Source organism: Lepisma saccharinum, chromosome 24 (assembly GCF_977018435.1).
Source record: "Lepisma saccharinum chromosome 24, izLepSacc3.1, whole genome shotgun sequence".
Lineage (NCBI taxonomy): Eukaryota > Metazoa > Arthropoda > Insecta > Zygentoma > Lepismatidae > Lepisma > Lepisma saccharinum.
The window spans coordinates 41,937,158-41,952,436 of record NC_139252.1 but is presented as its reverse complement, the minus strand read 5'-3'; the positions used below and the strand labels follow the sequence as shown (position 1 = coordinate 41,952,436).

General features: G+C 39.5%; 1 protein-coding gene across 1 annotated transcript in view; it reads right to left on the bottom strand.

The window, feature by feature from the left end:
- The window catches only part of LOC145978164 (angiotensin-converting enzyme-like), a 153,431-nt gene that overhangs the window by 16,863 nt on the left and 121,289 nt on the right, over positions 1–15,279 (bottom strand). Inside the window, exons 15-19 of the mRNA XM_083110602.1 lie at positions 14,430–14,588; positions 12,210–12,306; positions 11,302–11,445; positions 8,418–8,609; positions 5,951–6,048 (exon numbers count right to left, since the gene is read on the bottom strand). Of these exons, the coding sequence (XP_082966728.1) occupies positions 5,951–6,048; positions 8,418–8,609; positions 11,302–11,445; positions 12,210–12,306; positions 14,430–14,588 (690 nt within the window). The remainder of the gene's footprint in view (positions 1–5,950; positions 6,049–8,417; positions 8,610–11,301; positions 11,446–12,209; positions 12,307–14,429; positions 14,589–15,279) is intronic.

Below are 15,279 nucleotides of genomic sequence, written 5' to 3'. Positions count from 1 at the left end.
TCTCATCTTGAAATTTGACAGGAGAGACTTTTCTTGTCTTAGAAACATCTATATTTTCAGCAAATCTCTTAATATATAGGTTTAAGTATAGTTTTCCGAGGTGTACATTGCTGTTGTTGAGTTAGTGTTTTAAGTCCACTTTATGCACAGTAAGGCTAATCAGGACTGGAACTACAGTTTAAAGTGGGATCCGAACCACTTGTGCCTCCACCGGGTATCGAACCCGGGACCCCTTGATTACAAGGCGACGACGCTACCAGTGAGCCAGTGGTAGCGAGGCTCTATCGCCGAGGCCCTAAGAGGTGTACATTGTACCCACCCAAGTTGGTCTGTCGTATCTAGTCTTTTTGTGTTAGTATTTAGTTTCGGAAAATTCCATTTGAAAAATTGAAAAGAAAAGATCAGTCATATACTCGTCTGATGAAGATTTGTATTATCTTGGAATCGACGCGACCGTTTCTTAAGAAATTACCCCCTTACGCAAAAGAGCATTTGCCTGGAGAGTGTTTTTCTGAGAGTAGACTAATCTTTACCTGATGTCACTGTTCCACACACATTTTGAACAGTTCTTATCTCCTTAAAGAAGTTTCCAAGAACACAGGTCAGTGTAGTAAGCACAATACAATGGTTTGAATTTCTGTGGTAAGGAAGATAATGCTTATAAGTTATAAACAATTTAAACTTTTTCTGTTGAGCTAATTGAAAATAGGTTATTTTTACAGTAGCATCTTGCGTCTGTCAAATTACACTGGGGAACAGTGAAATTGCGGCACACTGTTTGAGAGCTAATTTAGGGTAATTTCATGCTGCTGAATAATGATATAATAATATATTTCCTGAATTGGCTCTAATTTATGAAATAAATGCAACTAAATCAAAATGGAGGAAACATAAGGCATACATATAAATGAACTTCCAACAACAATTTAATATTTCTTTTTGTGATTACAATCATTATTATAAAAATAAATTTATATGTGATCATAATAATTTTAAAAAATATGTACACAATGAAGTAACAAACTATGTGAAAAGTTTTCTATACGATTTCCTACTGTGTTGCTTTTTAGGACAATCCCTCTGTAAGCTCCAACAGTAGTCGGCCATCATGTGGCAATCCCACCGTCCCTGGTACCTTTCTTCCATTATCCTTAGATCCTGATGGAACCTTTCTACCTGTTCTTCACTAAAATCACCAAGGTTCTCAGGGAATCTGTCAATGTGGCTATGTAGAAAATCTATCTTCACACTCATATTAGCTCCCAATTTCTAAAAATTTTTCAACATATTTCCAACTATATCGGGGTACTTTTCTGCTCTGTGATTCCCCAAAAAGTTTTTGACGATGGACACAAATCTCAGCCAGGCCTCAGATTCGATGTAAGACATGTAAGTTGTAAAATTGGCATCATTTATGAGTGTACGAATTTGTGGTGGTCCGTCAAAGATTCCTGCCTTCAATTTTTCAATACTTAGTCCTGGAAAAGTGTGGCATATATATTTGAAACAATCACCACTTGTATCTAAGGCCTTGACAAACTGTTTTATCAACCCAAGTTTAATATGCAGTGGCAGAAGGATGATTTTGTCCTTATCTATCAACGGTTCATGAATGATATTAGCTTTTCCCACTAATATTTCCCGGGGGGACCAAACTTTTATCGTCCAATGCTTTTCTCTAGCACGACTATCCCACAAACATAGGATACAGGGATACTTTGTGTACCGACTTTGCTGTCCTAGTAAAAAAAATCGCCATCTTCAAATCCACACACACGAGCCACTTATGTTCAGCATATTCAATTTTTTTCTAAAACCATTTTTATGTTTTGGTATTCTTCCTTAAGCTTTGTTGAGTGTCCGATATATTGCCTAGCAATGCTTCATAAGTTGCCTAGCAACAATTTACAAATAAATAAATAAGTTTCTTAATGGGAATTTCAGACCATTATCAAATTTTGATATTACCGAGAAAAGCGTAGAGTAATTTTACCTCCTACATTTTCCATGGTGTGTTTATTTTTATAACTGGAGTCAATTCAATTGAACCGATCATACAATTGGCAATCACAACTGTTTTGTGTGCTGAAACTGTTATTAAACTTTATGCCGCAAAATAAAATCTTTTTTTTGTTCCCCAGTGTTATTATCTAAGGGGATACAGGGGGTACAATTAGATTTACGGATTTAGGGGGTTACAGTACCCCCCTTCAAAAATTTAGGGGGGTACAATGTACCCCTGTACCCCCCCGTTCCTGCGCCACTGGATGTAACTTAACGGAGGCAATCGGGCACTAGCTCCCCAAAATATTTATTAAAATTTAAAGGTAGTGCTATTTTTTTAAGCTTTGTGGAACCTGAGGTTCATGTTCTGCCTCCCAGATCAAGACTCCAAGTTACGTTGCTGTTACTTCTAACCCGAGAAAGCTCAATAAGGCGTAAATGACTACTACGGATCCCTGCTGGGGAAGAAAATGGTAATTCCGTCACTTGCGTAGATGTACGGTCACCGGCATAAGTTGCCACTGAAAATATAGGATCCACTTATTGCCGTAGAGTTAGGCATCGCACATAACACCTTGCAGGGAAGCAAGTATTTCAGGATCTAGGTGTCCCATTTTTATGCCGATGACTGTACGTTGCACAGAAGGAATGAACACTGCAAACAGTGTGTACATTGGAAAGTACAGATTCGATGGCTAAAATACTTTTCTAAGCAATAATGCTGCAAACTGCAAAGTGTTACCGATCTCTTCTCAGGATATATTACTCTCCGAGTTCACCAGCATCCTAAGTAAAATTCTGGGTAGGTTAGGCAGGGTGAGAGTAGGTGGAGTGGGGTGGAGCATGTTAGAAAGAGCGGCACAAAAAGACTGGAGGCTTTTCGGATGTGAACAAGGATGTTGATGATTGGTGATAAGTTACAAGTGATCTTGTGGGAAGAAAATGCCAGAAGAGAAGTATAAATGATTTGATAGGGTGGGTTTTGTAGATTGTGGAAAATGTAATACTCTGCGGAAGGGTCATGGTTCAAATTATGGCCTGGATATTGTTACAGCGTCTTCATCAATTTCATCTAATAATCACATCTCATCATCGTCGTGTAAGCATAAAGAGGTAAAAAGGGATCGTACAATAAGCATACCGGGTGCGTCAAAAAATGTATACACACTTTGAACTGTCATAGAAAATTTATTTTCCAATCTACAAGATTAAATTTCTGGGAAAAGAGAGGCTACAGTACAATTTAAAAAATAAGTTTACTTTCTGGTCAAACTGAATGTTCTAAATGGTAGTTAAAGTAAATGTTCAAAATGTTGGCATTCAGCTTCGATACATTTCTGAGTACGAGTCACGACTGATTCCGTACTTCGCACCAAAGTGTCCAATGGGATTTCTGCACACACCGCTTGAATCTCATCCCAAAGTGTGTCCTGGTTACGTGGTTTACGACGGTACACCTCATCTTTTACTGTGCCCCATAGAAAAAATCGAGCGACGTAAGGTCTGGAGAGCGTGCAGGAAACTCGGTTGGTCCCCTGCGTCTTATCCACTGGTGGCCTGGTACATTTTGATCCAGGTATGCTCGCACATCCCTATGATAGTGCGGAGGGGTGCCATTTTGTTGATAATAAAACCTGTCATTACCGTACATTGCACGAATGGCAGGGAAAATGGAATCAGCAAGCATTGTTAGGTACTTTTCTCCAGTTACAGTACCTTCAAAACGGAAAGGACCAATGTCTCATGGTCCTTTCCGTTTTTCATGGCACCATCTCTTCACTAGATCATATGAGGGGCTAGAGTCTCCAAGAGTTCCCACCATATCTGCATGGATGTCTTTCGTTGTTAGATTTTTCTTGAGTAAATATTTTATCACTGCTCGGACCTCAGATTTTTCCATGTTTTTACATGTGGCTACACTTCTTACTGATCATCAACTTGTAACAAAAAGAAAAATTGTTGTAAATTCTTGAAACTTTGTGGATATTAGTCTAAAGAATGAACAATGTTACATATAAAATTACAGGTCACTACTATCACTGGAAATGGGTCAGGGGCGGAGCATGCGGAGTTTCATTCAGTTTGAATTGTGCTTCATCCGACCAAACAATGCTACCCATAAAGCCCGGTTCAGGTGTAACCATCTCCTGAAACCATTCACAAAATTGTATCCTGCGATCTGGGTCGTCGTCACTTAGCTGTTGCACCAACCTTGGAATGTACACACGCAACTTGCCTTTCTTCAGAATGCGTAGCACAGTACTAGCACTTACACCACTCTCACGTGACCCTTGCTCAGAAATGTATCGAAGCTGAAGTCCAACATTTTGAACATTTACTTTAACCGCCATTTGGAACATTCAGTTTGACCAGAAATTACACTTATTTTTCAAACTGGACTGTAGCCTTTCTTTTCCCAGAAATTTAACCTTGTAGGTTGGAAAATAAATTTTCTATGACAGTTCAAAGTGTGTATACATTTTTTTGACGCACCAGGTATATATACAGGGTGTCATTTTAATGGCGCCCACGGACCACAGATTCGTATAGAGGACATCAAAACAAAAAAAAAATTCTCAGTAACATTTTTCTCGTTGGTGCGTCGATTCGACGCTACAGCCGTTCAAAAAAGACCGTTTTGCCGCCTTGATGCTGGCAACCCAACACAACATTTGATCGTACCTGTGACGTCATATCCTGCGGCGAAACAGCGCACGGTAGGGTTGCAAGGAACACATACATTTTGTGAAAAATGACAAACTACCAACCACATTATTATCTGTAAAACGAAGCGAGAAACACGTGCAGCAGACCGAACATCATAGCCTACCAGCCAGAAGATCAGCAGTCATCTTAGGGGAAGGGGGAAGTGAACCAACGATATGAGAAATGGTAAAAACCGTATTCAAAATGAAATGTCAATGTTAGATTTTGTCTCAGCCTACATCTGAAATATCAACATCAATAAATTTTATTGGACTTACAGCTTACACGTGGCTGTTTACACCCAACTACATGTCAAATATTTGTAAATCTCGTTGCAAGGTTGATATCTACAGGTTTGTATCCAGATGCCATGCGGTACTTTTGCGCTGATAACGGAAGTATCCGAGGTTCACGTTGTTACATTACGGCTAAAACAAGTACAACCACAGTAACAATCTAATTACGAATCAGTGCCGAATATACTGCCCTGTTCACATTTGCAAACTATCACATGTGTATCCGGTGCATAGATAAACACAAAGTCGTCTTAGAGCTTGTATTACTACTACTTATATCCCTGTATTTTCAATCATTTTTGACACCTCATAATGCTCTGAATATACATTATATTATCTGTTGCTTACCTTTGGAATTTTGAGTTCTTTCATTTCTATTTTGTCATCTGTTCAGTGTGTCACAGACAACTAGTATCAGAAGAACGAAGTGGATAGACTAAATTGTTGATGCCAACTTGGTAACTAGATTTGCAAATATTTGACATGTAAGCTGAGACAAAATTCGATATGACCACTTCCACTTGAATTCTATTTTCTTTCTACTATTTTTCGTATCGTTTGTTTACTTCCTGTTAGGTTACTGAACGTGTTTTCTCGTTTTGTGTTACGGTACATAATGTGGCTGATTGTAGCTATGTCATTTTTCACAGAATATGCGTGTTCCTGGCAACCCTGGAACGCATCGCTTCACGACGGGATATGACGTCACAAATGCAATCAAATGTTGTGTGTGGTTGCCAGCATTCAGGCGGCAAAACGGGCTTTTGTGAACGAATGTAGCGCCGAAACGACGCACCAACGAGAAAAATGTTACTGAGAAAAGTTGTTTGTTTTGATGTCCTCTATACGTTTCCGTGGTCCGTGGGCGCCATTAAAATGACACCCTGTATATATAGTTATTTCTTCTCCCTTACGGAATAATAATAATAAACAAGCAAACATACCTGCTGTTGCATCTGCGGTGTCACGTCCAGAAATGTTTTCCCAGGGTATGGAATAGTGATATCGAGTATGTTGCTCCACGACTGGGCCCACATGTTACCTACAGGCAGAAGAGAATAACAAAATCTCTGTTTAAATGTTACAAGGAATTGGCAGAAATTAACCGAAACGAATTTAGCCACTTTAGTTGATGGTTTGCACTTACCTTTTACAAAATTTTTAGAAGTTAATGAAAAATAACAAGTAACAAATTACTTCATTTTTCCGAAAGTAAGGGTTTGGAAGTAACTAGTCACTTGTAACTTTTTGGAGAAATTGTACGCAATTGTAACTAGCTACTTTTGAAAGTAAGTAGCTTTAACTGTAACATAGTGTAGTTTGCAAAGGTGATAGGCGATAAGCCGATAAGTGATTTAAGTGTTATTAGTGTTGCTATAATGCGGTAACATAAAACACTTTAGAATAAAGGTTTTCTTATGTGAAAACAGAAGTATGAGGAGGCGAATTTTAAGTAAACTTTCTCAAAAGATGGCGGGAATTCTTTCGGTATTAATCTGTCCTAAGTATCATTCGTAGATCCGCCATTTATATTGACGTAATTAGTGGCGGCGATTGCGTTCCAAAACTGGGGGGAGGCAATTAACTTCCCCTTGGTAGATAAGGTTTAACATAACAGTTGGGCTGAAAAGTTCGTAGGCTGACTCATAGATGGCGTTACTAGAATTAAATCCATGTGATTTTTACTTAGTACTAACCTTCAAAAGATACGTGTATAAATTTCACAGCTGCCGGATAATTAGTTCGTGAGATATAGCATTGTGAGTGAAGCAGCTTTTGTTATTGTGAAAAAATGGATAAAAAAGAATTTCGTGTGTTAATAAAGCATTGCTTTTTGGCGAAAAAAAATACTGTTGAAGCCAAGGCTTGGCTTGATAAACATTATTCGGACTCTGCACCAGGAAAATCAACCGTTGAGAAGTGGTTTGCTAAATTTAAACGAGGCGAAATGAGCATCGAAGACGATGCACGCAGTGGACGCCCCAAAGAGGCTGTTACCGACGAAAACATCAAAAAAGTCCACAAAATAATTTTAAATGATCGTAAAGTGAAGTTGATCGAGAGATAGCTGAGACTTTAAAAATATCAAAGGAACGTGTTGGACATATTGTGCATGAATATTTGAACATGCGAAAGCTGTGTACAAAATGGGTGCCGCGCGTGCTCACAATCGATCAAAAGCAACAACGTTTTGATGATTCGGAGCAATGTTTAGCGATATTCAACCGTAATAAACATGAATTTTTCCGTCGATATATTACAATGGATGAAACATGGCTCCATAACTACACTCCAGAGTCCAATCGACAGTCAGCCGAGTGGACTGCACGTGATGAACCGAATCCAAAGCGTGGAAAGACGCAACAGTCGGCTGGCAAGGTTATGGCATCAGTATTCTGGGATGCGCATGGTATTATATTCATCGATTACCTCAAAAAGGGCCAGACCATCAACAGCGATTATTACATAGCGTTGTTGGAGCGTTTAAAGGATGAAATCACGAAAAAACGGCCCCATTTGAAGAAGAAAAAAGTGCTGTTTCATCAAGACAATGCACCGTGTCACAAATCAATGAAAACGATGGCAAAATTATATGAATTAGACTACGAATTTCTTCCCCATCCACCATATTCTCCAGATCTGGCCCCCAGTGACTTTTTCCTGTTTGCAGACCTTAAAAGAATGCTCGCTGGAAAGAAATTTAGCACTGATGAAGAGATAATCGCCGAAACTGAGGCCTATTTTGAGGCTAAAGAGAAATCGTACTATAACAATGGCATCGAAAAATTGTATGACCGCTATAATCGTTGTATCGCCCTCGAAGGCAACTATATTGAATAATAAAATCGAATTTTGTCAAAAAAATATTTTTTACTATGTTAGCCTACGAACTTTTCAGCCCAACTGTTAGTGAAGGGGAAAAAGTGGCAAACATTGAGGGGGGCTAAAGCTCTCCCCCAATTGCCGCCACTGGACGCAATTACTAGGAAAGTAACGTGTTAATAAGTTAATAGTTTCTTACGTTACTTCGAAAACTGAGGTCTTATTTAAATAATATCTCTAGTTCAGTCTTCAAATAGTTTTTTTCTAATTATGAACATACGCATTTAATTATGAAATTTCTAAGCGAAGTGTTTTCCCTCTGAAATATTCACTGCAAAAAAAGAAATTGTGATAACACGCGGAGAAAAGTATTGACAAACCAGGTTATTCTTATTTGCTCGTAAGATTTAAGAAAGCTTGATTATTAGTTATGACCTAGAAAATTATTAATATGTTATATAAAAGCTGACACTTTATTACAGTTTTTTTTGGTGAAACAAAAAAACTACGTTTCAGCACTCCACCTCAATGCTGAAGAAAGCACAGTGAGATATGCCGATATACTTCTGGTATGCTATAAGTACTGACCTAGAATATGCGAAGGCAATGGAGCGTTGCGGTGTATCCTGTCAGGGCCGTAGAAGTCCCTCAGCTTCCTTCGTACGTAGGCATGGAGGAGCTCGTACAGAGGCCGTATGTGGTCCCACACGTCCTCCAGGTCGTATCTAAACGAGGCCGTCTCGTAGGGAAACATCCAGTACTCGGCAGTGTCGGTGAAGTCTGAAAATATACGTTGAGATAATTAGAAATATATTCATGGCGGTATAGGAGGATTCAGTTTTCCTTGGTTCCAAGGATAGTGTAATTTTAATAGCAAATGTTGACACCACGTGTGGTGCAGGTACCAACACGGACACTTCTGGCTTGTGACAACTCCATTTACTTTCAATGGTATCATTTCAACCCAGAAGTGTTCGTGACTGTACATTCCGTGTCAGGCTAGTTAAAGGAAATTGTGTTCAACCAATTCAACTATACTCTGTTCAGGGAATTTCTGGAGCAAGGTCGCGCATAATAGGAGAGAAGGGGAGAAATTTAGTGGGCGGAGCGAAGCAGTACACGCTGCTGCCAACAGCTGATAACCGCAGTCGTTTCTCCCCCTCCACGCAATCCCGTTTACTCTCAGGCGTTCATTGGTCGAGCCCTCTCGAGTCACTATACTGAACGCAACTCCAACTGGCGGCTGACCTTGAAGGCTATTTCTGGCCCTTTCTGTCCCCCAATCATTTTAGGGGGCGTGTGGCAGTGTTGCCACATGAAGGGAAAATTCCCTTTTCCAGGGAAATTCGGACCAAAAGGGAAAAGAGAATTTCGATTAAAAATACCACAATTGCAGGAAAATTTTAAGGTCATCTTACTACATTATTACAGTTTATGTTAATTTCGGATTTCATATCCACATCTTTATGTTATTTATTTTACTATTTCTACTTGATACTGCTCCTTTAAGTTTATTGTACGTTGTTTCCATGCATCTTTGGATAAATAGTAACGATGAGGATTAACGATTCAATGGATTCCTGACCAAGATTCAAACCTGGAACATCTGGTCAAGAAGTGATGAAACTGAAATGTGAAAATTGTTTAAAATATTTTTTATTCAAACGAATAACGAATTCAAAGGAATACTTAACTACGTACGTATTACTACTGCTTCCACCACCACCACTAATAGTGCTGCTACTACTACTACTACTAATTATTATTATACAATTTACTTAGGTGAAGGGAAAAATTGGTGCAAAAAGGGAAATTTTACCCCTTGGAAAGGGAAATTGTGCCCTCAGATTGTGGCAACACTGGCGTGTGGTCCGATGTGTGTCATCAAACTCAGTTGCGAAGTAAATGCTGAAGGGATCACATCGCTCTCCCGAAGCAACGTTGCCAAGCGTACTTCTGTTTTTGCCAGTTTCTTTATATGACTGTGTGTCTGCCTGCATTCCGATCTGTGGGTGGTCCTTCCGGAAACGTTCAGGACAGCGTGTGCAGTTGTACCATCAACCCCCGCTGATTTCTGGTGCTGACAACACCGTTGCCCGAGAAGACTCTTTCTCGCCTTACGGTACGTTTGGCAACATGTGGTGTAGCAAACGCTCATTTGTTTCGTCCCGCCAACAACGTTCGGTACCTTGTGACTCGAAAATGCCCGATCTCAGTCGAAGAATATTCAACTGATCTCTGAGCCGCCAGGTGGAGTTGCGTTCAGTATTCTTGCGCAGACTTGTCTTCGATCGCTTGTTCCAGGGATTCCCGAAACAGAGTATTCGAGTTCGGAAAATGAAACAAATGCCTGTCTGCTACTTTAAACGTTCATTTGATTGGTTAACTCGTACCTCGTGACCATACCCCACACTGTACAACGCACCAGAACGTAATGCAAATGGAGCAGACACCAAATACACTACCTGACACCAAATCAACTAAGTAGACGACTCGGTGGTGCGCTATGTAAACCAATTAGACACGTGAGTGCGAAGAGAGTCAAAAAGTGCAACGAACTATACCGCGTTTGTTAGAACCTGTCCCGTTTCCCGCGCTAGCGATGACTCGACAGTTTTGGGGCCATTGAGAAACGAGGAAAAAGTCGTCTGCTGGGCAACGAGGAGCGAATGGGAGGCAGAAGAGAGGCGCTTACGTAGACGCTGTTGCCACATTGCGGTCTAACTCACGTGTTTTGTTTGTGTCTTGTTGAAGAAGCTTGTTTTATATGCGTGGTGCTGATTAGTATGCGTTTTAAAGTATCCAGGATGAAATTTATTCTGGTGATATTTGTTTGTGTCCTTTTTGTGTTTAGTGTCATCTTAGCTGGAACATTCAGGAAAGGGAATTGTGTATATTTGTGCACTTCTGCGTATTTTATTGATGCCTGGCTTCGGCTTTCCCCAGCCCAGAGTTCACGCGGTAGGCAGCGGCAACGCCGCGTGGTTTCTGCTAGACAAGCGAGCGATCAGCAAGCGCGGGAAGCGGGACGGGTTGTTACAGACACGGTATAGACGAGGCCAGTCTGTTCCAGGAGTCTGTGAAGTCTCATTTTTGGAATTACAATTGATGAAACCATTTATTCTTTGGATTAAGTTGCAGAATAAGAAAACATTAAGTTCTCTCATTTTTACACTATTTTTTTTTTCAGTGTAATGCAATTTTAACTTTGCTTAGGCTATTCTGTTCGAAGATTACTTAACTATATATATGTATATATAATCGACTACCAAAATAACCTTTTCGCTTTGTTCTAATTTGAAATGAACGATTCTAATTTCCAGAGAGACAGGTTCTACCCCATCTCCTTTCAACATCACACGTGTATACACTTACTCTCTTTTGACCCTAGGGACGGGATACGTCACCCTCCTCAAGAACATGCTCAAGTACTCTTGAGCTTGAGCTGCAGGAGGGAGTGGCGTGTACTTACTGTTTAATCGCGCTGCCTGGTTGCTGACGTCAACAAATTGCTCGAACAGATCACGTATGGGCTGTCCAGTCCTCCTCCTCCACTCCAGCCACACGTACTGGAGTTCGTCCCAGTCTTTACTGCGAGCCATTATCAACGTCAGATCTGAAAACATCAGAGAAGAACATGTAGAGAAGCTGCTTATTGAATAATACTGTATGACTATAGTGATACTAGCTTGTGATTGCCTAACATGATTTCGCAATAACAGTAAAGTAATATTCATTTCAGTCCGCACAGAAAAACATCAGAAGAGCAATACTAATAATACCATTACTTCAATAATTTGAGATTTTTTAATTAATTTATTTTTTATTAAACCAATGATGCCACAGAACATTGTTCTCTTGAGGCATACATTTTGTGCATTACACAAATTGTTTTACTAATTAATATACAGACAGTGACATACTGTTTATATCAAGCCACGGATTATTTGCCACTACTTCATTACAATTTTTGGTTAATTTCCAAATAGGAGGTGGCTTTACATAATTTGTTCTAGATTTTGGCACATAAAACAACCCGCCTTTCGGCCTAGTTCTCATTTGAGGCACACGATTTTGAAAAGCAGATAGTAACCCGATATAATTTATTCTGTTATTTACAATTTTATACAGCGGTCTCATCAAATTAAGATTAAACCTTTCTTCCATTTTTTCGATGTTAAGGCGCGATACGAGCTCAGCTGATTAATTCATTGGTACGTTTATGTGAAGAGAAACTCTGTGGAAAAATCTTGTTTGCTAAGAAACTAAGAAATGCTATCGAAATGAGATTTTTGGAAAATGCATAAGCAAATGCAATGCTGGAGAAGGTGTCCACGGAGATGAAGAAATACACAGATTGTTAGAGAGAGAATAGCATACCTGGGTCCAGCCGGAGGCCGCACCTGAAGGGGTCGTTGAAGGCGCAGATGGTGGCGCTGTTGTATATGCCCAGCATGTCGTTGATCAGGCGGTTGTACTGAAATATACAATAACGACAATCAGATACCTTAGCACTGTGTAAAAGACAATAAACTAAAGAAGCTACAGACTGGTTGCACAGTATTTAATAAATTAATGGATGTGCCAGTTCAGTGTCGGCCCATCCTAAAAAAAAAAAAAAAAAGATAAATAAATCCTCTTTTTGCCCAAATATGCATCTTGTATGGTATTTAGTGATATATTAAATATGATTGCCTTCCAGAATATATCCCCCCTTCTGTCCTCCGGCCTATTTTTTTCTGGCACCATCAGTGCTATATTCGCAGATTTTAGTTTTCCACAAGATTTATTGCGTAGCGTTTGTGTGTATTTATTTAATCGTGTTCTACAATTGAGTTCTATGTATAATGTATGGGGTTTAGATTCCATTCATAACAGTTTGTGTATATTGTGTGTGTGTGTGTGTGTCCGTTTGTTTGTGTGGTTTATACAGTAGTTCTGGGAAGTTACAGTGTGTGTCATGCAGGGTTTTAAACAACTTGTTTTAAACATTTAAAGCACATGTCTTTGTTTTTTCCACAAATGTTTAAAACGTTTAAAACAAAGTGCTTGTTTTTTCAGACTTGTTTAAAACACATTTTGATACTTGATGTTTGATAGTTTGTGGTTATTTGCGTGTCTTGTATGCCTTTTCATTCAATGCGTGCCATTCTGTTTATTGTGCATAGAAATCTGTTCAGTAGCTGAAAATATATATTGAATGAACAAGGAAGCATATCGTCATGAATATCCGTGGGTCATGTTTAAGACACATGGCCGTTTTTTTTACAGGTATTTAATTTTTTTTAAATTGAATACTACATGGATGAAACAGTTTTGTTCCTCACTTAACACACTGCAAAATGTGCACATTGTTGTTCATATTTAGTTGCATTCACGATAAAATGTAAAAATAAAATAAAACAGTGGCTACTACGTGGACTTAGTGGGGCCTGGCAACTGTGGATTAGTTGAAGCTTCTCGAACAGCCTACATGCGAGCATGGGCGTCCGGAAGGGAGGGCAAGGGGGGGGGGGGCGTGGCCCCCCTGGAAAACGAAAGTCAACAAAAAATTACATATTTCACATATATAATTAAATTTCAGCCACAATAATGTGTGTTAATTATTGCACGAACATGATAAATTCAAATTTAAGCAATGTTTTTTGAGGGATGAACACTATTATTGGAGAAAATATGCCATGTTGCCCACCCTGGAAAAAAATGCCTTCCTTGCACCTCCCTGGAAAAAATCCTGCGGAGGTCCATGTATGTGAGGTTTTTAAGACTTTTGAGAAGTTAGACAAGTGTTTATTTTATAATAGGAACACTGTCCATCCTTGGATGATTAGCAGGAGAATAAGTCTTCTTGGCATTATGTTTTAAACGTTTTATCTGTTTAAAACAGTTTTTTCTGTTGTTGTTTAAAACACTGTTTAAAACATTAAAAACATGTTTAAACAAAAAAGACTGTTTTGTTTCTTTTTTTAAAGAAATGGTTAGCACAGAGCACAGAGCACGGATTCGAATCACGGCCTGGGGAATGGTGTCCCTTTATCAATTTCATCATATCATCACTCATCCTCATCTTCGTAATTAGCCAAAAGCGTCAGAAAATTGAAATAATATAAACCGAATCAAAATCATCTCGTGCATGCTGTACGGGTAATACGTGTGACGGTGAAAACAAATAAAAAGCGAAAGTCGGGTAGGGGAGGGGAGTCCACGATGATATAAGGTGAGGTGCAAAGGAGCTTGTGAACATTATAAGAAATTTCAGAATATAATTCTGTGCGCTATTTCAAACCCACCCTCACAGTTTTCACATAATTGGATGAATAGTTAGAAATTAAACACAATTACTGGACCCCCTACAAATTTTCTACCTGGACAGCCCCTGATGCCGAGGTTAAAGTAAATATGTCAAAATTATTGTAAATTTGACTTTTTTGAAAAATTTTAGGAGTGCGTCATGAAAATTTTGGTAGATGTTTGAAGTGTGTGGATGACCCCAGTCATTGCCCTTTGGCACCAATCATCGATGCAAATCGTCACTTTTGAAGACCAAGTAGTTTTCGTTTCTCCCGCTCTGTTGCGACAGTGGCAGCACTGAGTACCTACCCTCTCCAGCTGATCTTGAGGCAGCGCCGCCGGTCCAATGACGGAGAGAAAGCGAAGCTGCCTCCGAACTGTCTGGTCCTGAAATCGTTCCTTGTCGATGTGGACGACGTTTTCCCACACCGCCCGCTGGAAATTGGCATACTCCAGTTGCGACTCCAGCTGAAATGTAAATAACACATCAAAGAAACCTGGCGATATTTTATTAACTTACCATACTATAGTACCTTCACTATATTATTGCGAGAAAGGTGACGTTATAATAGGAACTGGACATACTATTTAAATTGGGGATCGAACTCAGGAACCCTTTATTACAATACTGCTGCGAAAACCATTACACTGTCAGTGAATTAATTGTGTTGTTAAGTTTCTTTTTGACTTTTATTTGTGTGAAATTTATGGTTGACACTCCTGAAATTATTGAAAGCACGTTTACTCATGTGTACGGGAACTCATAGCAGAAGACATTAGCAAGTCCCCGTGGCGGAGTGGTTGGCACATCGCGCTACGACGCCAAGGTCCCGGGTTCGAATTCCGGTCTGGGCATGGACGTTTGTGAGTGTCCATTCATCAATTTCATCACTCATCCCAATCTTCGCAAATTAGCCAAGACTGGCACAAAAGCGAAGTAAAGTAAAGCAAATCAATCGGAATACGTTACAATTATATTAACTCTTCCTTTGCATCCAATGCAACACACCACGCTGAACGTAATTATTCATTCAATATGTATAATTGTAATTGCATTATGTTGCCAGCGCTTCAAAAGATGGAACTCTAAACTTAACTTTGCCTCCACGATAGCGGGGTGACTAACGATGTGGCCTTGTTTTCAAATTTAGATTCCGGA